The sequence below is a fragment of the Apteryx rowi genome, unplaced genomic scaffold (genome assembly GCF_003343035.1).
Source record: "Apteryx rowi isolate R43461 unplaced genomic scaffold, aptRow1 scaffold_193, whole genome shotgun sequence".
Lineage (NCBI taxonomy): Eukaryota > Metazoa > Chordata > Aves > Apterygiformes > Apterygidae > Apteryx > Apteryx rowi.
Genome location: NW_020448230.1, coordinates 1,084,897 through 1,108,190, shown reverse-complemented (window position 1 = coordinate 1,108,190; position 23,294 = coordinate 1,084,897). Strand labels below are relative to the sequence as shown.

Genomic DNA, 23,294 nt, shown 5'->3' with positions numbered 1-23,294 from the left:
TGTATGAGCTGCTTCAAGCATGTAATTGTGACATAGGGAATTTCAGGAAAGCCAAATGTAACGGCTGACTCTTTCTAAGCCAGTGTGTTGAAGTCTTAGTGTATTAATTGTTTTATCCAAATTAGATGTGCTTTTTAGCATATGACTTGTGTAACTCTGGATACTAAAAGAATAGCAGGTCACTGACTAGGAATAAAAGGCTAGTTTAGACCAGGAGTGAAGATCTGCCCAAATGTTCCAAAAAAGGATTCAGTTGCATTGAAACCTAAGGAAAAATCTAAGCATTAGCATATGTCTAGTTGAATTCAAAGGTCTTCTAAAACCAAAAACAAATTAAAAATGCTTGAGTTTGGCTGGTTTGTAAATTGAGAATCTCAACACTTATTGCTGACACTGTGATAGAAAGGAAGAAAGACTCCTGGTTTGTGTATGCTAAATCTGCTGAAGCCAGTGAAGAAATCTGAGGACTGTTCTGCAGAGCAAGTCGCTGGAAAGCAAAGGAGAGACTGATTCGACTGTTCTCAAGTGCAGCATCAGATACTGTAGCGCATAGTGTGGCTGAAGTATAAGGCTCAGATTCACTAAGATCCTTCATCTGAGATGAAATTCACCTATTTGCAAAAGCAGGAGAAAAGGAAGCAAAAAGCAAGCTGTTGGAGAGAATAATTACTTTGTGTAGGCAATGTACTTTGTGCTTTTGATTTAATATAGTCTGAAATGAGGACTCAGAGGAGCGTGTCTCCACCAAGTCTGAACCTTGCAGAAGAGACTGGATGCAGGAGGTGTAATTGACTGAAATGATATCTATAGCGGTATTTAGTTTTCCTTTCTCTAGTTAACTTCTATTATAGCAGTGTCAAACGTGGTGCTGCCCTGTGAATGGGAGGGAGGGAGTCAGCATAGCCATATCCCTGTAACCCCTGTGTCTTTGAGTGCATGTGACGCGTCACACAGTGCTAATGGGATCCCCAGGTTAGATCCACGCAAGACCCAGAAGACTATTAAAAGAACATGTCTTCTCATATTCTGAACACTTTGCCATTACGGATGTAATTTGAAAGTCATGCTTTCTGAATCCAGTGCACTTCAGTGTCTGCCATTGCTGTTAAAACTCAATGGAGTTGAGATTTATCCTTCTCTCTGCAAGGCAGTGACTTGTTCTGAGGAATCTTCTTTGCTCACTTGTATGGCTCTGAAGAGCTCTACAGCCCTGCTATAAATCTCTGCTCTTTGAATGCCTTTTAAAGATTCTCCCAACATTGGTCATCATTGTGGTACCAGTTCTCTGTAGTCCAGTCATTAATTCCAGTCTGCAATGTCAGACCACATATTACTGTTTTCAGAGGACTGATCCCACTTGTAAATCAAATTCAAAATTCCCCACAAAATAGGAAATCACTGTAAATTTTGAAATTCATCTTGAAATTCATTCTCATCTTGAGATGAAAAGTCTATCTTGGACCTCTTATTTTGCAAAACAGATTAATTATTAAAAAAAAGTATTTTGTTTGGTTCTCCAATACAGTGGTAGTGGTGCTTTGATTTCCTATCAAAATCAACAGTCAATGTATTTCCACAGAATATTCGGCTGAATCAATATTTTTCTATCTGAAGAATGTTTCATTGGAAAAGCTAATACCTGCTTTGTTTGCAAATAGCGTGGAATGGATATAAAACTTAACCTGTTTTTGAGTGCTATTCAAGTAGATTAGATTTTGAATACAAACTTGCATTTGACCTTGCATGTACTCTAATACTGGAGTGCTTTTAGCCAGTTTAAAGCCACTTCAGGGATTTAGTTGAGATGATGGACTGAAAGCTGTTTGTTAGATGTTGAAGTCTCTGCCTTCCATTCAGGACTGAAACCCAGTTTAGGGATCATTTGAAGAAGAGGTAGTTAGCTTGATTATCTAGTTATTAAAAAAAATAAATAAAAAAAATCAAGTAATGTGGTATATGTCATCATCTTCTTCTTCCAGCTTGTTGCTTTGCACATTTACCCTTCTACCCTTGTACAAGACCCCTACCCCTTGTTACTCCTGTAACCCTTGTTTTTAATTCAACTCATGAAAGAATATGAAAGAACACATCATCTCTTTAACTGTTGGTGGTGCTCTTGTAACCCGCCCCCCCCAAAATGAGTCTTGCATCAGTGATAAAGAAATGAGAACTACTGTTGGCAGCAGGTAATGTCTGTCACCTGCTTTGTTTGTTTAAAGCCATCTTACTTGATTTAATTTTGATGCCTACATTTTTGATCTTCCACAAGTAGGTAGGTGAAGATCTTAAAATATTTTATCCTGGCATTCGTGGCTTTATTTGTACAGGACTGAATTGGTTTAACCCTTTTTACTAGGCTGTTTTTCCTAACTTTTCATAATGATCAGAACTGTATCATGATGAATGTTCAAAGTTGTTGGGAACAACAWGAAAATGAACATGACTTTCATTCAGAACAGTTTTGATGCATTAGATTTCTAGAAAAGCAAGCCTCATGTTTATTTTTGTATTATTTAGGACTTTTACGTTACACTTTTAGAAGTTTCCTATCAGTTCTATAATATTCAAGACTACTGTGATGCTTTACTTGCTATTTGTTTTTTCATCTCATACAGTTCACACAAGGCAATGCATATTTTGGTTCTCATATAGGTAGTTGCATATTTTAGGTTGCAAACACAGTAGGAAGTGTGTGTTCATCACTTCTCCCTTAAAATCAGACTTCTGTTTTTTCTAATAGCCCCCACTTTTCTTGCCCCCCCCCCAATTAACCAAAGGGTTCCTTTTCTGAAATGACAATATACATACTGTTTAATCTATTAAATCTAATAAGCAACTGTATTAGGTATAAGCTATGTTACTTTTTTTGTACGTACTAAGAAACATGCATTATGAAATTTAATCCTTTATAATAGGATGCCTTTGAAGCTAAAAAACACAGCTGTAATAGCCACAAGATTGCAGGATTTCAGAGCAATGAATATGAGGAAAAGACAGCTAGTTTTGGCCTAGATAATCTTTGCACATGTATGATGAGAGGAAGTGGAGACTAACAGTTGAGCTTTTCAAACTAAAGCAGTGAACAGATTGTTGCTGAGCAAAGTTGTGTATAGTGTATTTTTAAAATTAGTATTATGATAAATAAGTTCAGTTCTGAACAAAGATGAAACCACGTGTATACTTCCTGCCTGTCTGAGACATTGCACAAATCCCTGGGGGTGGAAGAATTAATTTTGACACACATGAGCACATATCAGAAGTAATAAAGCTGGTATTTCTTTTGCTGGAAAAGGATGGAACGTTTTTTTCTGATCAGTCTGGCTATCTAGTAAGTAATTCACACAATCTTTAACAGAACAGATAACTCTTCAGAAGTATTTCCTGTTCTGTAGCTACCTTTAGCACAGTACTTTGTTCTAATTATGGGGTTTTCTTGTTGATTCAGGACTTGAGTGTGAATACATATAACCAGATTATGCTTAGTCTGAACTACTGCTTAGAACATTACTTGATCATTCCTTTATCTAATTCAGTAATAGGTAAGTTAATATGTGTATTAGTAAGATTGTTGATTTAAAGCCCCAAAGAGATGGAATATTTACTCCATCCTTGAAGATCCATTCAAATAACTAGTTACACACAATATTAACATCCTTTTTAAAGCTTAAGAGCTCCATTTATCCAGAAGCCATGGGATTTCTTTATGCCCTAGACAGCTAGATTGAACAACATCCAGTATTGCTTTATTTCTATGCAGTGAAAAAGCAGTCAGGCACTGCAGGCCAAATCCAGTGAAGGACTGTAGCTGGCCAGCCTTTAGGTGTTTGTGATACTTTGCAGTAAGAGCAAGGGTACTCCAGAAGCCTCCTCCATACTATGAACATGCAGGCATGCAGCACTGGATGCGCTCTCTGCTGGGCAGAGAGGAGACCAGTCAGCTAAGAGTGACTATGAAAAAGAGTACAAACTACCTGGCAGTCAGAACAAGACTGTTAAGCACCTGTGACTCTTTCAGACATCCCATTTCCTTGAATGTGTTGCTGTCCGGGATCTGCTATAGTCCTAATCCTGTGGAGGAACGAGCTGGATGTTTTAGTCAGTAAACCAGGATTCCCATGGCACGGCATCCAGAACCTGGCACCAGGTGCTGTGTAATCTAAGGTCTGAGCTGTCTGGGGCTGGGGACAGCCAACAGGCTAAGCTGGGGAGTCATCAGCAGTCAGCACACGTGCTAGAGTTTCATGGCATGGTATGTGCCACATTAACAGTTCACTGCTACTGAAAACAGAACGTGCTGCATCCCATTTCCTCCTCCCCTAGGGGGGCAGTTCTGGAAAAAAATTTCTGAAAAATAAACAGAATATGAGTCAATGTCATAGTCTTGCCAACAAAAATAAATGTCATGCTAGAACATAAAAATATTGTATGGAAATTATGTGAAATAATCTGCTTGCTTCTGTTAGTATCAGTTAGGTCTTACCTGGAATACAGTGTTTGATTTCTGGGTGCTGGACTTCAGGAAAGCTGTGACCTAATTTAAAGAGACTCCAGAGGAAAGCAATTAGAAATATTGGGGGGGGACGGGGACAGAGGGCTAAAAAATATGGCCTAAGAGTAAAAGTTAAAAGTTTTCTTCTTTTTCCTTTTTTTTTTCTTCCCCCTTGTAGAGATGAGATTACTGTAAGGAGGTGTGTCTTTTTAAATATGGAAGCTGCAAAGAAAACAGAAGCATACCAGTCCCATGTACAGTGTTGATAAATATCAGCAGCAAGGAATATTCAGATGAGTTATTCTAGAAAACTCTGTAAGCACTGGAATACAGTGCCTAGAGAGAGTATGGAATATTCACTCCTGAGTTTAAGAACAGATCTGACAGACATCTGTTAGGAATAATAAAGTTAAAGTGATCCTACCAAGAGGAATGGCCTTGATAACCTGTTATGTTATTAAGTTTTTGTTTGTTTTTTTTCCCAAGATTCTCATCCATCCTAATTTAGTCTTCAGTAAACTGGTTAGATTATTTCACTGTCGTTGCAGGAGGTATTTTCTAAACTCATTTTCTTTTTTTTCTTTTTTTTTTTCTCTTTTTCCTGAATGTCCTGCCCTTGGCCAGCAGTTTTACCTCGACTGAGTAGGCAGCACTTGAGGGAGTCTGATAGCTTTAAAATCCTCTCTCTCCTGTCTAAAATTTCTTACAATTTTTGGTGTATTCTGTATTTACTGTATTTTTGGTAGGTTCTTGTGTTCAGCTGGCTAACTGCTATGAACACAGTTGCCTTTAGAATCATGGCATAGTGAATGTATGTTCTTGGTTCCCGAATGCTTGAATTAATGTGTAGCTTTAATGTGTTGATCAGTTGTGCTTAACTTATCAAATAATCAGTCTTTAGYATGGATTTTTTTTCTCATCAGTAAGAAAGAAATACTACATTTTGCACTTTACTTTGTATTTACACTTTTTAGTTTCATGTTGGTTGACAGTTGCATGAAGCTTTGACGTTACTTTTAGTACTCTTCTGTTGTTCTCCTAGTTAGCAACAATGGCAACAACAAAATCCAAATACTACATGTGACTTTTCACCTGAGTAATTATGTAATTTAGTATACATTTATTCTGATCTACATGTTTAGATTAAAAAAAATCCTTTATAGATTCTGATTTACAGATCAGTTTTAGTCATGTTTTTGGTACAAACATACAAAATGTTTTAGATATTTCACTATTCAACTATATTCTGAAATTCTAAAATATCTTTAAACTAGGGAAATAATAGCTATGGTTAATCAATTGACATAGCAGGTTTCAAAAGCCATGTTCTGCTGGATTTTCAAATTAGTACATGTCATCTCTTCAACTTTGTCTTTCTGTGCTAATCTATCAATAAAAATAAATCCTTCCCCCATCTTTTTCTTTTTTTCCTCCGATAATTAGTTTAGAAAGTGTYGTACTAAGGATGGAAATAAACCAAGGAAAGAAAATATTTCTTTTGTATTTGCAGAAAAGTCTATAGTGGTCTACAGTCCCTTTTTTAAGGGAATTTTTTTAACTTGGTATGAATTTGCTTCTAAAGTCTTAAACAATTTAAAATATTTTTAAAGTAGATTATAATAAATAGATGCTTAATAAAATACTTTCAAAGAGAAAAACAAACAACATTCTTAGATAAGGATCTGATCTCAATTTCTATACACCATTCCTATTCTTGCTACCTGTTTTGCATCTGAAAATACAAGTTTTCTTATTTTTTTTCTCTCCACCAAAATGATAGTATTTTAATTATCTAGAATAGATTTGCTGTAGAATACAAATAATTCCTTTTACATTTATAAATTTTAGTATTTTGTATACTGTTGTACTGAATTTTTATAAAGCTAACTTTTTAAAAAGATAAACCATCATTAAATTACTCTGCTGACTGGAACTAAAAATGTTGCCAAAGAATTATCAAATTGTTTTGAAAATGCTGCTGTTCTTTTTCTTGAGATTTTGTTGACTGCTGATTTTCAGACTTCATAGTTCTATATTAGTTATTTCATTATTTTGCTCAGTAACTGCCTGGACCAATTTGAGTAAAACTATCAAATAATCTTTTTTTTTTTTTTTTTTTCCTAATCCTGTTTGGAACACAAGCATATCATTAATTTCTTTACAGTCCTTTGAAACCTCCCAAATTTTCTGAAATTTAAGCAGCATCTCTAGAAAGAATTCTGGCAGATTTTTAAAAGTGGGGGAAGTTATTCAAACCTAATAGTTCAAATAATGCTGCTAAGCACCATCTGTAGCTTTTTACTCATAGTTGGAAAAAGTGTGTCAACAGAAAGGTTTCACCTAACTTGGCTTTTAAATACAGAATGGATATTAATGACTTTTTTCTTATTACATGATTTTTGCCATCTAATGACAAACATATTGATTGCTTCCTTTTCTTTTTGATTTTAAAAATTCTTAATATTTGAATAAGAAGTTGTCTCAGACTTTGTTTCTTGCACTAAAACACATGAAATCTGAAAGAAGTTGAATATGTATATACGAGAAACTTTCATTGAGAAGCTCCTTAGTTCAAGTTAATTATTACTATTCTTCTGTAAATACGAAAAAACTTAATGCTTAGATTTTGTTTGGAACATACCATTGGTAGATACAAAAAAAGCATGTCTGATCAAAATTTAATGAAGGTGCACCATTTTTAGTACTGAACTATAATGTTGAATAGCTTCAATATTTAGGTAAAACTTGCACAAAATTGCAGTCTGGTAGCTATGGCAATGATAGTCTTTAAACAAGATTTTAGATTCAGGGGGATGCACTGCGGGAGCAGGCATTCAAGATATCTTGCCTTCATGTGGTCTTTCAGACCACAAACAAGAGAAGAGACCTACATAAGGGATTATAAAGAAGTGGGATTATTTTTAGAGAAAACATTCATCAGTTCTGGAGTGTTTGATTAAACAAAACATTGTTTTATAGAGCTGTATTGATTGAAAGAATACAGATTTGCATTCTTAGATCTCAAAGTACTGTATAAACATCAAATCCCTACTCCCCTTTGAGTGTGATTATCTGTTGGTCTCCATTTTGCAGACTTGAACCTGCTGAGTTGTGTGCTTGTGGAGGAAGTCTGAGACCAAATTAGGAACAGAATCAAAATCCAATGGTTTTCATTCTGTGTTGTGGGGGAAAAATTTGAAATACTGTTGTTTGTTTGTTTTCCTAAGGGTAGTCACTGTTCTGGGTTTGCAGAGATGAGGTAACTACAGTTTGGATGTTTGGAAATGATACTAATAAGTTCCTGTATGGAGAATCTAGTTGCTCTGTGCCCATGACTAGGATAGACTGACCTTTAACTTCTTCTTCTTTTTTTTTTTTTTTAAGAGAACTTTGAGATATTTCTTTAATTTTCCTAGTTAAAAAGCAAAGTTAAAATATTTTGGTCTTTCTATATCTATCACCTTAGTATAGTATAGTTCTAAAATACCTTAGTATAGTTCACCTTAGTTCTAAAAATAAAATATTGAAAAAAATCAATGTGATTACAGCTTTCATACAAGTTCAAATTTAGACAGATAAATAAAAATAATGAAAGTATGTTTTGCATTTAAAACAGATAAATAAAGGAAGTATTACCTGTGGTTACTGAATTGAACCTCCTGTTTTGGGTCACTAGGTCCTTCATGACCTTAGAACTTGTAAATCCTATCCGTATAGTTGAGAGAGGAAAACAAACTTTTGTGCCTTTTCAAGTCTTAGATCAGTTTAATAACTAGCTTATTTGAAGTTCAGGAACTAACCAAATAATTTGTAATGAAGAAAATATCCACTTTGCAGCTGTAGAGAATACTAAAATTTTCAGAAGTGGGTTTAGTACTTCCAAATGTCTTGCCAGTAGGTTCCATTAATGCCCAACTTAAAAGGTAGGGGGAAGCCTTTTGTTTTTGCCATGATTATATGCTGATGTTTACTTACAAGACTGGGGAAGTTTTATTTTTAAAGGCCTAAACTTCCTGTATTGAATTGAAACTTGAAATAGTTTTTTTTTGTGTGTGTGTGTTACAAAAAGTCATCCCCCTTTTGTTTTAAACTTAAAATTGTTCAGTTTGATCATGATGTACTTACCCTAGTATTTGATTATAGGCAAAATACTGATAATATTGAACCATTATTCTTTAGAAATTTCTAAATGATTAATTTTGCTTCTCTAAACTGTACAACAGTAACAAAAATAAATAAAATCAAGCCACAATCTGATTATCAACCAGAAGAAAACCTGCCCAAAGCTCTTACTCTCCTGCTTTCATATAATAGCCTTTTCATACAAAAAGTCACTTCTGTTGTAGTTACATTGTAGTTTCCAAGTTTCCAGAAAAATTCCTCCCATATCCTGTTGCAGTGTTTCCCATTTCTGGGATGCAGAAGATGAGCTAATGGGCTTAATTTTTTTTAATGAATTTTTTAACTTCCGGCCTTCCATCTTTGTTCATTTCAGATGTTACACTTGGCTGTAAGGTCTTACATGCTTCAGTACCATTAAGTCTCTAGAAATCAATTTCTCTTCCTTGTTGTTCTGAAAATACACAAGAAATGTATTTGAAATCAACTATATGGTATGTTATCTGTCAAATTGAGTATAGTACATGCACTATAGTAATAGTGTTTCCTGAAGATGTGTTTTGCTAGTGTGAATTTAGTGTCCTCCTAACCACAAGTTTCCCACAACAAGTTGAGCTTTAAGCAAAAACTTATACTCCTAATTGCACTTTGTAATTTTGTTTATTAAGAGACTGATTCTGCAGTGTGTTGGCAGATCTGTGCTTTTGGGTGGAACTTACTTACTGGAGTTTGAAAATACTGAAGTTAAATATCTTAGTAATTGGGGAGAAAAAGGGTTTTTTAATGGTTTCTTTGTGTTGTGTTCCCCCCCCCCCAAGTTTTCATGAAGGTAGTTCTTTAAAAATTGTCTAAGAGATGTTAGATTTACTGTTAGTTGTTTTTTTTTTTTTAAACATCATTCTTGAAAAATGAGAATTTTCAACCCTCCCAAAAGTTGATGTAACTTTCTTGAAGGACTTTGGGGTGGCTGCTAATTTTGCAGGATAGAATAGGGGAGTGAAAATAGAAAAGTATGTGATGGCTCTGCTTGCAAACTGGGTACTTTCATCTTAAATCATGGAAGATGTGCAAACTGTGAGAAAACTTAACACTTGCTTCTGAAGGGTAACTTTAAAATACTGTAGTGGGAAGAAAAAAGTTTTGACATTGTTTCTCCTGCTTAATATGTATGAGGAAAAACTGAGATGTTTGTATGAGGAAAAACTGAGATATTGAGCCCTATAATGTTTCTTTTAAACTAAAAAACTGATTTGGATGCCTTAGGGAAAAGGGAGTAGGGTCCTGAATCTCTAACAAGCTCTCTCTAAACCTTGGTTATTGAAATTAAACAGATGTTAAATTTCCATGTAAAAGCTAAAAACAGTCCTTTCTTTTCAGCAGTTCAGTTTTTTTGGCTTTAATGAAAATGTTTCACTTGAGTCAACATAGTCTTGTAGACTAGGTAGGGCCTGAATTTTGAATGTTTAACAAAAGCTGAAATCCTGGCTTTTCAAACTTTGTATATATGAGAGACAAAGGGAAGGTACAGACCTAGTTTTCTCTTTGCATATTAATCTGAAAGCAGTCCTGCAGGCTTTCCCACTAAGCATGTCTGCTATGTGTGTAGATTGAATGCTTAATCTTGTTTTCATGTGGTTTACTTGGAACATCCTGTGCATGGTGCAGAGGAATACAGATTAGGAGATAGAAATAATATATTCATACACACTGTATTAAAAGTGCTTATAGGCAAAGGACAACGTAAAGAAATTCTGTCAGTTGCTGCATGACATGACAGACTTTACAATGCAATTTGGATATAGTAATGCAGCACAGCTGAAAGAGGTGTGAGGATGATTTCATCCCACAGCCGGAAAATATCTAAACAGGTCGAAAAAATGGWAAACTGACCTTTTTAACAGCCTTAAAAGGTATGTAAAAACATGATACCCCTGTTAAAAAATCCTATTTTTCAGATGTTTATTCCAAAGTGTTCTGGAGGGTCTGTGTATTTCCTCCCTCACCCTTGGAAGATCAGAACTATAAAAATTGACACAAATGTCCAAATTAAGAAGATGCAGGTTCTCTTGTGATGTGGGCACCTGGCCATTTATCAATTCTTCCAAGTATAATCGGCTTGAAGGCTGGAGCAGAATCATTCCAGAAGTCGGTGCTGGCTGCCAAAGAAAATTCAGCCACTGAATTGGTGGAAATTGCTGACTGGTCACCTAGAGACTGCTCCTTATTTAAGTGGTAAACCAGCTTTTCAACTGCAGCAGCCTGTGCTGCATATAGAAAATCCTGTCTGCACATAAATGTGCATAGCAGTTGTGAATTAAGATAGCAAAGAAACTGTTCTTCCTATTTCCATTAATAAAACAAAATTAAGCGCTAGTGAAGTGGTTGTTCGTTAGCCTGGATTTCCTAATGGGAACTGCAAACTGCATGAAGTTCATTTCTTTTTATCCCTTCTTTCCCTTCCAAGAGAACATCAGAAATAATCATTTAAAGCTGTTATTTTGGCTATTGATTTAGGGTATACAGCATACTATGCATTTTAATACTGTTCCTGAGGAATTAAGCCCACTGTGATTGTATGCAGGATTTATGGTATCAGTTTTCAGCTTTTGCTGTCAGGAAAGCTAGTTTAACAACAAAAAACAGGATTTGCTCTGTTAAAGGCCCCTACAGTCGCTTGCTTTTACCCCGTGTATGTATATGTAGTAGGGTGTGTTCTTAGTCCGTCCATGAGCATTTAAGGGACTTCATTACTGAACTCTTTCGGGGCGAGGACACCTTCAGCTGCCCTCTGCCAGCCCAGGCCGGGAAGCCCTGCCGAGGCTGCAGGCGTGACTATCGCTGTTGATTTAAAGCACGACCACCCCGTCGGGCCGGGAGGGCGCAGGCAGCCCGCGGGGGGCGCGCCGCTTCACCCGGCAGTCGCCTGAAGGGGACAAACGTAGTTTAACGGCAGTCCGCCGCTGCTGGAGCGGAGGCGCGGGCGCCCGCGGGAAGCGCGGGCGGATGGAAGCTTCTGGCAGCTTCCAGCTTGGGGCCCCGCCTCCCCGGCGCCCGCTCTTAAAGCGGCAGTGCCTCCCCGCCCCGGCGCGCGCGCAGCTGCTCGCTGCCGCTTAGGAAATGGGTCGGAAACGGAGGCGCGGCCGGGGGTCGCCGCCCTCCACTCGCCCCGCAGCCGGGGGGGAGCGGGGGCGGGGGGCCCAGCCGCTCTGGGGAAGGGAGTTCCCGATGCCCTTTTGGTTGCAGGGTGGTGTGTACCCGCGGGGGATGCTCTTCAGGCTTTCAATTTAGGTGGCTTTGAGACAGGCTCCTGAAAAGGTGATTCTTATCCGTAGATCATAGTGTGTGAGATTGTGCTCAGGCGTAAAATGCAAAAGGAAATTCAAATTATCTTGTGTTTTAGCATAAAGCGAGGGCTGAGACTGCAGCCCGGAGACTTGGTGACAGTAACAAAGGGGCTAGTAGCACTGTTTCAAACTTGAGTCTTTTATTATTTTTAGAAACACGGAAACATTTGACCTAGGGCAGTCCAACGCTGCATCTCCCCCTTTTGCCTTAAAGAAAGTTGCAATGCTTCATGTTAATATAATTTCAGAGTGCTTATAATGCCCTTTCCAAGAGTACTGAATCATGTTCTCACATTTTAGCTCCATTTCTGACTATCATTTTCTGGTAACTTACATTGAAAAGCAAAGAAAGAATAAAAGCAAACCCCACTAAAATATGTTAAATAGGCAAAGATGCATTCAATCTGAGAGTAAGGATGTTTAGTAAATGATGTAAACACAGGGCAGAGAAGGGATAACAGAAAGGTAAAAATAGCTGTTTACATCTTTTAATCTGTCCAGTTTTGGTGGAATTGAATAAAACTTCCTGTTTGAGAACAAGTGACTCAGAGTTAGTGAAAATGACAAAGTTGCAGTAAGGATTATCTGAAATTAATGCAGGCTTTGATCATTAATGTTTACTTTTCTAGTTTGCATTCTCTGCAATGGACCACATGCTTCCAGTTGTTTTAACTTACCACTTCCAGCTGAAACAGTCAGAATAAGTGAAGTATATTGTAAATTTCAGTTGAGTGATTTGGAAAAAAAAATCACTTAGTTTGTGTTTCAGTGAAATGATAAAACTGCAGGAAAAGCTTATCCTAAATGTATCAGTTGAAATCACATGGTTGTTGAATACTTTAAAATGTATAAGTGATTCATAGTGGTTAATAAATGTATTCTATTGGTATAAATCTTCCTAACAACAGTTGCTCCAGTTCTGTATGTTTAGCAAAAACATACCTACAGTGGTAAGCAAATGGTCCATGTGTTTGCTATTCTTTGAAATTACTGTAATTAACTAATTCCATTGAAAGAAGTTATTATTGTAATATTTATCTGTTGTAAAAAAAATTTAAGGAGATCTAGATCAGGATTTGAAATTAACTTGTGTGATAATAGCAGAAATTATTCTTACAGATGTTCATTCTAAGAGTGAGTATTCTTTTGGAAGTTTTTTTTTTTTTAAGCCAAAATAGTGATAAATTAATCACTAGTGATTAAAAAGTTTGTAATTACAGCTGCAGTACAGATTTAAAATCATAATTTAAAGTTTGTTGGTGATTGTAGAATTGCCTGCTCCTCTATTTGTAGCATTTGAACTGTGATAATATTGTTAGTGTTATATTAAGTAGTAAACTACCAAACATTCAAAGACCAGACCTTCAGATTGTCTTGTTTCCTAGTACTGTAGACTCTCTTTTAAGTAAGATTCTGCAGTAGTGAAGAAAGTGTTCTTTAATTTCTGTAAATTAAACTTAATACTATGACTCCAGTTCTCAAGATCATATATTGGGCTATATAGGGAGGTGTAAACTGATACTGACACAACTGGGTCTTGCAGTGTGTATTCACAGGAGAGATCTAGCTATGTGCATCTGTGTCAACCCAGCTGGGATCTGTGTTTCTTCATAAACTAATCTCAATAATCCACACTTTCTTTTGAAAGTTAAGAAAGTCTGAGGGCATGAAAGGCTATCAACATTGTATTCTTTGAGAGTTTGGTTATTGAAGAATTGGGGAAGGCAGGAGGATTCTCCCCTTCTAGAACCTGACTAGCTTCACAAGAGCATCTATCACTGCTTTTCCCCTTTCAGATCAATGTTGTAGGAACTGGTCAGTTGACCTACTGAGGGCAATAAGCAAAATCAAGTTTATCACCATCTGAGTTCCTGTTTCATCATCCTTCCAACTGGAGTAAGAGAAAAGCCTCGCAGCCTGCCTTGAAGGCAGATACACTTGGACTCTTATGGGAGCTAGGAGGAAGTGTATATCAGCGTACCAACACTGTTAACAGATCTTTTTAATCTCAGTTAAATTTGATTGTTACAGAATCTGTAATGGGTATGGATATCTGTTCATGAATATAGTATTGCTCCTTTTTTTCTCTGGTGCAGTCATGTGTGCATGCAGAAGGAAAGCATTAGCACATTTATGTGGCTGATTGTCATAACAAGCATAGATTGATAACATTTTTCTAGTATGGTAGAATAGATTCTGTTACATGAAGATGACAGAGGTAGACTTGAACAAAGAGTCGAGGTAAAACTTCATTAATACAGAATTAATGTTGTCCAGTAGCATCTCATGTCTCTCAATTTTCAAGTTTTGCAAAACTTAAATTTCTGAAAAATCATGCATTGAAGAATTGAGGTATATAACTGCATGTCTTTATCTCTGTCCCATTGAGGTTGGAAACAGCCAGTGGGAAATTTCTGCTACTGAGTGGAAACACTTCAGGGAGACACACAGTCTCAAACAGTAACTCCTAAGAACTATGGAAGACTGTTATCCCCGTGTCCTTCCTAGGGAGAACAAGAACATGCCGGAATTGCCTGTTGTGAGCTGTGTGTGAATCCCTGGAGGTGCACAAACATAGTTTGGACTTAGACAAGGGCTTAGATCTCTCTTTCCAGTCCTTGTTTGGGGCTGCATGGAGACAGGCTTGCACCTCTTGGAAATGTAGCTTGCTCCTGTCACGTGCCACCCCCTGCCTCCCTTCTGACCCAGCTTGGATGAAGTAACAGGGTGAGGTGGTTCAGATATCCAGATTTACCTCTCCGAGATTACACCCCGATTGTTCCCCTTTGAAGGAAGGGAGCCTTCATGAGCCCACCCTGCGTACTAACTGGACCCATTTCCCTCCCCCAGCCCCCACCCATAACACTTCTTTCTCTCTGCTCCCATTTCCTATTTCCTTGTTCAGGTGTCACCTGTTCCTGTGTTATTTTTTGCAGGACCTTTTCTTCCTCTGGGCCCTTCATCGTCTTTGTCCATTCATCCTTTCATTATTCTCCTACTGTACTGTACCCCTCAGTCCCCTCTCCTGGCAAGCATCCATGTATATAATGTATTTTCTTCAAAAATAAAATGACAAAAAGCAAAGTCAGAGTAGTTTTACTTCATTCATAGAAGTTTTTCTTTTTTGGGGGGGGAGGCGAGGGAACCTAATGTCTTCATGAGATGTGTCAAATTTTGGGGCAATTAGAGGAGAAGGTGGAACACTTGGTTGGCCTTCTCCACTGCAACAGAACTGGCCGTCTACCATGTCTTCAGATGGTGCAGAGGTTGGAGGCTTACACAGTGACTTGTTGCAGATAACTATGGTGTCAGTTTACAGTAGCCATTGCATCAGCTTGCTGTTGTATTCTGTGTTGCTGCTGCTGTAATGTACATGTGCTTTGAGGGTAAACTTTATTGGCTTGTTTTGTAATGATCTGTCTGCAGTTAGGAAGACAGTGGTAGTTATATTGCCAGTGGTCCTGTGTTTCTGAGGACTAGGGTGGAAATGTTTGAGTAATTAAAAACCAGTCGTGTTCCTTTTTGTTCCAGGCCATCGATGAGCCTCCCTATCTCACAGTGGGCACCGATGTGAGTGCTAAGTATAGAGGAGCCTTCTGTGAAGCCAAGATCAAGACAGCAAAAAGGCTTGTCAAAGTCAAGGTATGTCATTTTCCTGCTAACCCTTCGAAAAAACATCGTTGGTGTTTGAAATAACGTAACATGAAACTTTCTTGTTTGAAGACAAATAAGAGGCTATCTGTTCCTTGAAGACTAGCAGTGCAGCCTTTGAAAGAACAGTATGCTTGTTGTAGGGGTGGGGGTTATGCACTTTTGTTTCCCCCCCCCCCCCTCGCTGCAGTTGAATAAATACATTGTTTCTTTTACTGCTTTGCCATCTGCCTGAATCCCATATCTGTGCCCTTCAATGCCATAGGCTGACCTTAAAATAATTGATTAAAATATGACAAATGTAGGTTTATGTACAGGAGAATGTTATCATGAATTAACTAAAACTCCTCAAAGCAGGTTTAAGATAGTTATTTTAGGAGCACAGGTCACTGCCATTTAGCAGTGACAACCAGATAATGCTTCAGGAATAAGATGAAACCCTGCTGTCTTCCAATAAAGACTTGGCATATTAAATCCTACAGAATAGGAAGCAGGAGATCTTACCTAATCTTTATGGTGCTGAACTAATGACTCTATCAGTCAATATAAGCCACATGCAGTATAAATAAAAATTGTAGAGAGTGAATAGAAGATGCGTATTTTAACATCTCTTGGAAATTTACTGCATCGTTAGTAGAAATAGAAAGAACAATTTTGGGGCTTGTTTACAAGTATCTATGTATACGTGCTTAGACATATGCTTGTATATAGTAAGTCTACACTGTAAAATGGCCTTACATTTCTGTTTGGATGGTGCTGCCCTAAGAGCTTCTAATCTGGGAGCAGGCACTATTTTTCTCCTCTGCCTCTTAACCTCATACAGAAATGTAATGGGGCAGGTTCAGAAGCCCTTTTGAAGAGGAAATCAGAGTGGTAATATACTGCTTAGATGCAACGGAGTTACAATAACAGAATATTTTTTCTTGTATCTACTGTAAAAAGAAATGAAAACGTGTACTGTGAAACATGAGCTTTCATTATAAACTATCATGCATTGCTTGAACCTGCTGTCATGCTGTGTCTGATTTTTGCCTATAGCATGTGTAAGGGAGAGAGCAGGTTTTCTCGAAAAGCCCTGATGGGAAGGACTGTTGTCACTTATTTGATGATTAACATTAAGGACAATGAAAAGATGTTAGTCTTAAATCTGACATCTTTAAAAAGCCTTTAGAGCAAATTAGTGGTCTTTTCATTTCATTAGTCATAACTATTAACTGTATCAGCTGGATTATGTTTAACAGCACCATTGAGTTTAAGCTATTAAGTATCTGTATTTAAGCTGTTAAGTATTGGTATTTAAGTACAGGAATTGTATTGTGCCTAAATTAAGTCTTAATTCCTTTCAGCTCCTTCAGAAGACTTTCAACCTTCCTTCTTAGATGGCCCTTTGCACTTGAGAGTGTTTTCCAGTGAGAAGTAGTTTCATATGGATTTATTGCAGCTAGGTCACTGTAATATTTTGCAGAAGGATCTTGAAATGAAATGGGATAGAGCTTTTACTATGAATGGTTTGTGAAGGCTTTGTCTAAAGCTCTGTGGCTCTAAGTTCCTGGGGGACGCATGTGTGCATGTGTTTATCTTTGCTATTTGTTACTGCGTAACTTAAGGTAGTAAGGTCTGCAGTACTGTTACTCCTTTGTAGAGTATTGTGATTTATTTATTTCAGTGTGGTAACAAAATCTATTTACGCTGCCTTTTCTCAACCAAGAGTGTATGTTTCCTAAACATGACTCCGACCCCTTGATTTTTCTCAAAAAAGCTTTTCAAAAAGCTCTTTTCTTGCACATATAGACTTCCTGAGTATTAGCTTTTGGCAAGATTCTTACTATCAGGTTCATTTTGTCTGGAGTTTTGGTCATTTATACTCTGTGTTTATTTTCCACATATTTAATCCCGCGTCTTTTATGCCCAAGTCATCTTTGCATTAGTTCTCTCTTCCTTGCCAGGAAAGTCAGTTAGCTTCATAATATCAATTTTAGCTTGAAGATTCCATTTATGTTTCATAACTAGATGCACTGTTGAGAAAGGAGGAGGATGGCAACCATATTTTTGTGGTATAGAATAAGTCACTTTCAGGCAGGTAAAATACCTTTCATTGCTTCTCCTTTTACCCACTTTCTTCCTCTGCTAAATTTTGCCTCTTAGAATATTTTGAGGGGCACCTTAATAAGGTGCTGGTATCACCAGCATAATTCAATAACTTTATTCAATTTAAATCAAGTGCAATGCATTTTTCATTTTGTTATCAACAGATACCTTATTTCAGAGTTTAGTAGTCTTTGGCAAGTTCTGTGTATGCTGCAGAATTTTACATTAACAGTGTAGATACATTGTACAAATTGTCATGGAAAGCAGTAGAATGAACAGAATTGCCTGGGCTTCTGAAAGGTGTAGAAGGCAGTACAGGTTTGACTAAAGAGCCAGACTGTTGGCATTAGAACAATGGTAGTCCACTCCATCTTCGTAGGATCATTTATACCATTTTTTAGAGAGGTATTTAAGCCAGTTTATTTTGATAGTGTCTCCAGGGACACAACCAGCACCATCATCTTCACCTTCTTGTATTTGGATACTCCAAAGAAGTTTCAGAAGAAACTGTTTTCAGTGCTTGGCTTCATTAAATGGAATCTACAGAAGCATCTACTTTATAGAGCCTACCAGGACTGACTTTTCAGGATAGTGAGGAAAAGGGAAATTGCAACTGAATCGAAACAAATTGACCTGCTAGATGTCTTAATCTTTTACCTGAGACAGAAAAGGCTTAAAACCCACACTGACAAATACTGGCATCATTGCCATCAGCTTCAAGAAAGGCAGTAGTGCCACATTGTGTTTGGAGTTTGAATATGTCTATTAATATCTTTTCTTTTTTCTTAATGCATATGCATTATCTCAAGAAGCTAAAATGGTTGGTATCAAAATCTTCTCCTGAAAAAGAGGCAAAGCCACAAGGCATCTTTAAAAGGAAAAGCCATTCTGGAATACAGAATAGCAAGTTACTATGTTCTCCTTTCATCTTAGTACATTGTGGCTGGCACATGGTTTTGGATAGAGTTCCTTTTTGCTGTAAAATAAATAAGATAATTACAGAAAGTCAATTAAAACAGATGTCTCAAGTCAGAACTGATATACTGGATATTCCAGCTAAGTGAATAGTGACCACTGTGTGGTCACTAGTGTCAGATATTGTGCATCCTAGCTATGAACTTCTGATTTCTAGATAAATCCCAAAGAAGAGAGGAGTAAATATCTGTATCTGCCAGGYTGAATTTCAAACAGTGGCCTTAGCTGTATTAATTCCTACCCATAATCTTTTGTCTGGCTTCCAATTCAGAAAATATGATTTGCCTTCATCCAGCAGATGGGAAGTATTTCCCAGTTAGGGGGACGATGCAGCTCTAAAAAGAACATGCTTTCACTATGTAAGGCTGTGGTTCTGACAGAAGATGGACAAGACTACTATTTCTAGAAGCAGTGCCTCTAAGTCAATGAAGTATATTAGTGTATTTATTTTCTAGTCGGTCAAGGTAGGCTCTCTTCAATTCTAGTTATAGGTGTTGTTCTCAGCTGTTAGGTACTTTCAAGGTTTACAAACCCCCTAAACTGTCCTCCTGAAGAGGCTCAGTAGGAAAATTGGTGACGGAGAACACTGTGTTCTGAGGCAAATTCTGCTGTCACTGTGTTCTGCAGAGAAACCAACTTTGGGCACATTTGAGAACTAAGTCCTCCTATTTAATGTAGGATTACTATAGCTTAGTTACCATTGGACAGCTGAATGTCATGTACATACTTAACTATTGTGAATACTAAATAAAAACATCATAACCTTAGGCCAAACAAGTGTGTCCTGGTGAACCTCAGCATATCGTGTGTGTGTGTGTGTAAAAATGTGCAAATAGGTAATGCCAGAATGCTCTCAGAGTTGCCCTGAATTTTTAAAACCAGAGTGGAATTAAAACTTTAGGCCCAACTGATAGGGTGATCCTGTGACTTTGATTGTGACCAAGTTAGTTTTCAGTGAAATGAATGAAATTGGAATAGTGTCTGAAATAGTGAATCATACATTTGAATTTCCAGGTTACTCTATCTGAGGACAGAACATGTAGGATTAGAGACACTGTCAGCGACACAAAAAAATACCCCCGAAACACTTACAGGTTTTACTTATTTTAGTTTTTAAAGTCCAAAAATACAGCAATCTACACATTTATGTCCTGTTATTAGCAACACCTAGGCTAGGCAGACATGAATTGAAAGGCTACAGAATTCTGTTTGGGTTTGTTGCTGACAGTGGTGCCCTGTACTGTTTTGTGGGGGTCTTTTGGCTGAAAGTGAGGGAAAAGCTTCTTAACCATCAAAAGCAACAGCAAAAAAAAAAAGAAAAGATCTGGGGTTAGATAGAGGTGTGAACACAATTTGATTTCAGAGTGTTGAAATATAAATATTTCTTAAAGGTTGTTTATGCTTAGGACTCTTTAAACTTTCTCCTTGTTTGGTACTAGAGCAGAACAAAATCATTAAGAGAACTGCAGAGACATTAAACTTGTTGATAAACTGTTGTTTGTGACTTCCTTTAGAGTTTTGCTCCAAAAGGTTAAAAGTATTTAAAAAGGTTTTAGTAGCCACTAGGAGATTATCTCCCTGTATTTCTAAAATATCTGAATGAAAGGTAGTTTCAGCAAGCTGAATGATTATGGTGACTAATTGCAAGATGAGAATAAGAGACTGTCTACTGACATCTGCATGTGATTATGCTGCTCAATTGTATCAAGTGATTGTCAGTTGAATTATATTTTTTAGGTAACGTTTAGACATGATTCTTCAACAGTGGAAGTACAAGATGACCACATAAAGGGTCCCTTAAAGGTAATACCTTTGTTTCATTTTTGGTAGCAATTTGAAAAGCATTCTTTTTCAGTATTTGGCATAAACGTGTATATGCAGAGATGTGTATGAAATGGAAGCGGAAGGCTGATTTTATTACATAGGCCAGATAGTATTGTGGAGCATGAAAGACAATGCTGCAAAGCCAGAGTTAGTATACTCTTCCTTTTTGTGTTATCCTTTTCCTCTGTAGTTAAAGGGGATGCAGCATATAGGCTGATGCAAGCCTCTTTGTTCTTTTCAGCCTTAAAGCAAAGGAGTTTGGCTGGCTCTTTTTCAAAGCAACAGTGACTTAAACTCAGCTGGAGGATTTGATGGGCAAGCCCTTATACAAGAGAATGACATCACTCAAATTGGTTCTTGTTCCCCACCTGCTGGCAGGAAAGAATCAGCTCAGTTAGTTGGATTATTTTAGAAGAAAGAAGTTTTAAGGGGTACAAACATTTTAAAGGGAAACTGTAAAAGTATGGTGTATATTTAATGAAGTCTTTAGAAATGCACTCTGTTTGCTTCAATACAAAAGTGTTAACTTTGCCTGTTTCAGAAGCTCTCAAATGCTAAGCGACTTTTGTATTTTAGGTAGGAACTGTTGTAGAAGTGAAGAATCCGGATGGAACTTACCAGGAAGCAGTTATCAACAAGTTAACAGATGCGAGCTGGTACACTGTAGGTAAGAGGACTAGTTATGTGTTTGGATAAGATCTTATTATTTAAAAAATGGGCTACTGACCTGTATTATGATTATTATTATTTTTTTGCTTAAGTTTTAAGCATGGTGCAAGATATCTTTCTTTGAGCTGCATATGTTTTCAAAGTTTTTGTTTATAAAATACATGCATATACATCACAAATACACTTGTATGCACACACATACAGAACCAAAACCCACCATGGAAATACTTTTCCTGAGGAATTAATTTTACAAAAAAAAAAAATCCTCATCAAGAATAGTTTCTCACTTATTTTGTGAACTGTAGCTGCGTTTTGGTAAAATGACTGCTTGCATTTCATACTCCTTCTTTGACATGATTAAATAATAACTTAAACTCTCTGCTTAGCTGGAGTGAATGGTAGCCTAGCAGAACCTTAGTTTATGAACAGCAGGCTATAGGAAGCCCCCATGCTTTCCCACTATAGTTATCCCCTTCCTCATTAATATCATGTGTACTTTTGCTCTTTACCTTGTTTAGCTTGCCTTCCGAAGAGAAGGCAGCACATGCTGTAGTTGCTCTGAAGTTCTCCAGATCACTGTTTGGCTAGGTAGTCATTCAGGGGGTTCCATATGTGCTTTCTTACTGATGAGCCTCAAGTCTCATGTGTTCTGATTTGCTTTCTAGCAGCTCTCTACCAGGTGGGCAAGAAAGGCAAGCAAGTAGTTTCAGGGACCACATTTGCACTAGGTCTATACAGTATGTACTTTTAAGTACTATGACCACCTTCTACAGATATCAGTTGAACTAATCTGCAGCACAAGTCATGTGTGTAATGTCTGTACTTCTGAGACTTTAGAGAAAAATAACATTGCCAAGTGAAGGATAAAATTGTGCTTAATGCTTGAACATTTTAAAGAGGTAGGAGAAAACTAGCTTGGAAGACAAAGTTAGGAGAAATTTAATTCTGCCATAAAATGCTTAAAGAAATTAACTCTTAAAAGTGTTAACTGTTATATGTACACTGTATATATGATACACTTGATGCAAATACAGTTTTCACAGTTTATTTTTTTAATAAATTATTGTGACCGTATCTATCACAATATGAAACTGGGACACCAGATAATTATGGAGGAATTTATTAGGTCTTTGGCAACTGCTTCTTAGGTATTTAATATACTATTATTAAAAATTCTGAATATTCTGAAGCAAAGTATGGTCCTTTCCTTTAGAAAAGAAGTGCACTTTTAAAACAAAAAGTTGCAATACATATTTTCTGCTAATTTTAGATTTAGCTCTCCTAAGAGCTGCTGTTTAGGGAAAATAAACAGATTTTTTTTCTTAGTCTCTAATGTGACATTTCAGACTTCTTCACATTATTAATCCATATGCCCACAGGCAAATCTTTATTTCCATAGGTTTTAAATACATGGGTTTACTCTTTTATGCTGTGTACCAGTAGACCAGTCTGCCTTGGGAAAAACTGGTGAAGTGTAGAATGATAACATGTTTTCCATCTGTATACTAGTAGTCTTAAAGCTATTACAGAAAATGTATTGATTCTTAAGAAGTTACGTATTCCTCTACTCAGCAAACAACTGGGACATGGAAAGATGAAAACAAGCTCTTGATAGAACCCTAGCAAGATTTTTGTTTGAGATGCTAAGGGTTGCTGCTGCTAAAGTGATGCTGAACAACCAAGGAAAGACTAAGTGCCGGGGACACATGCTGAACAGATTCTGACCAGAGTCATAGCACTTTTAGAAAAGAATAGAGCTGTGAGTTTAGATATGGCCTTCCAGATAAGCATTACAGTAGATATTTCTGAATATTCTGAAGCATGGGGTATAAAGGCAAGAATTGGAATTATAAATAATGTTTTGGTAATTAAAATAGAGGTGGATCAGATACAAGAGCATTTACGAACAAAATGGTATAGTTGGTGTTAAAATTATGTTGTGTGCATATGTATATGTTTCTGAGAAAGCCGAGGTTAGTAATTCAGGAAGAAGAGAAAGATACGAGTACATGCAGATTAGATTTTGAAGGCAGCTAGCATAAAGTTTCAGTTGTGAATCCAAGTAGATGCAACTGTTGTGAATCCAAGTAGATGCAACTGTTGTGAATCCAAGTAGATGCAACTGTTGTGAATCC

The 23,294-nt window shown here is 37.1% G+C and overlaps 1 protein-coding gene across 2 annotated transcripts in view; it reads left to right on the top strand.

The window, feature by feature from the left end:
- ARID4B (AT-rich interaction domain 4B) overlaps positions 1–23,294 on the top strand; it is a 99,002-nt gene that overhangs the window by 15,429 nt on the left and 60,279 nt on the right. For both annotated transcript variants that reach the window (XM_026062828.1, XM_026062829.1), the window contains exons 3-5: positions 15,484–15,594; positions 20,404–20,469; positions 21,067–21,157. In XM_026062828.1, the coding sequence (XP_025918613.1) occupies positions 15,484–15,594; positions 20,404–20,469; positions 21,067–21,157 (268 nt within the window). The remainder of the gene's footprint in view (positions 1–15,483; positions 15,595–20,403; positions 20,470–21,066; positions 21,158–23,294) is intronic.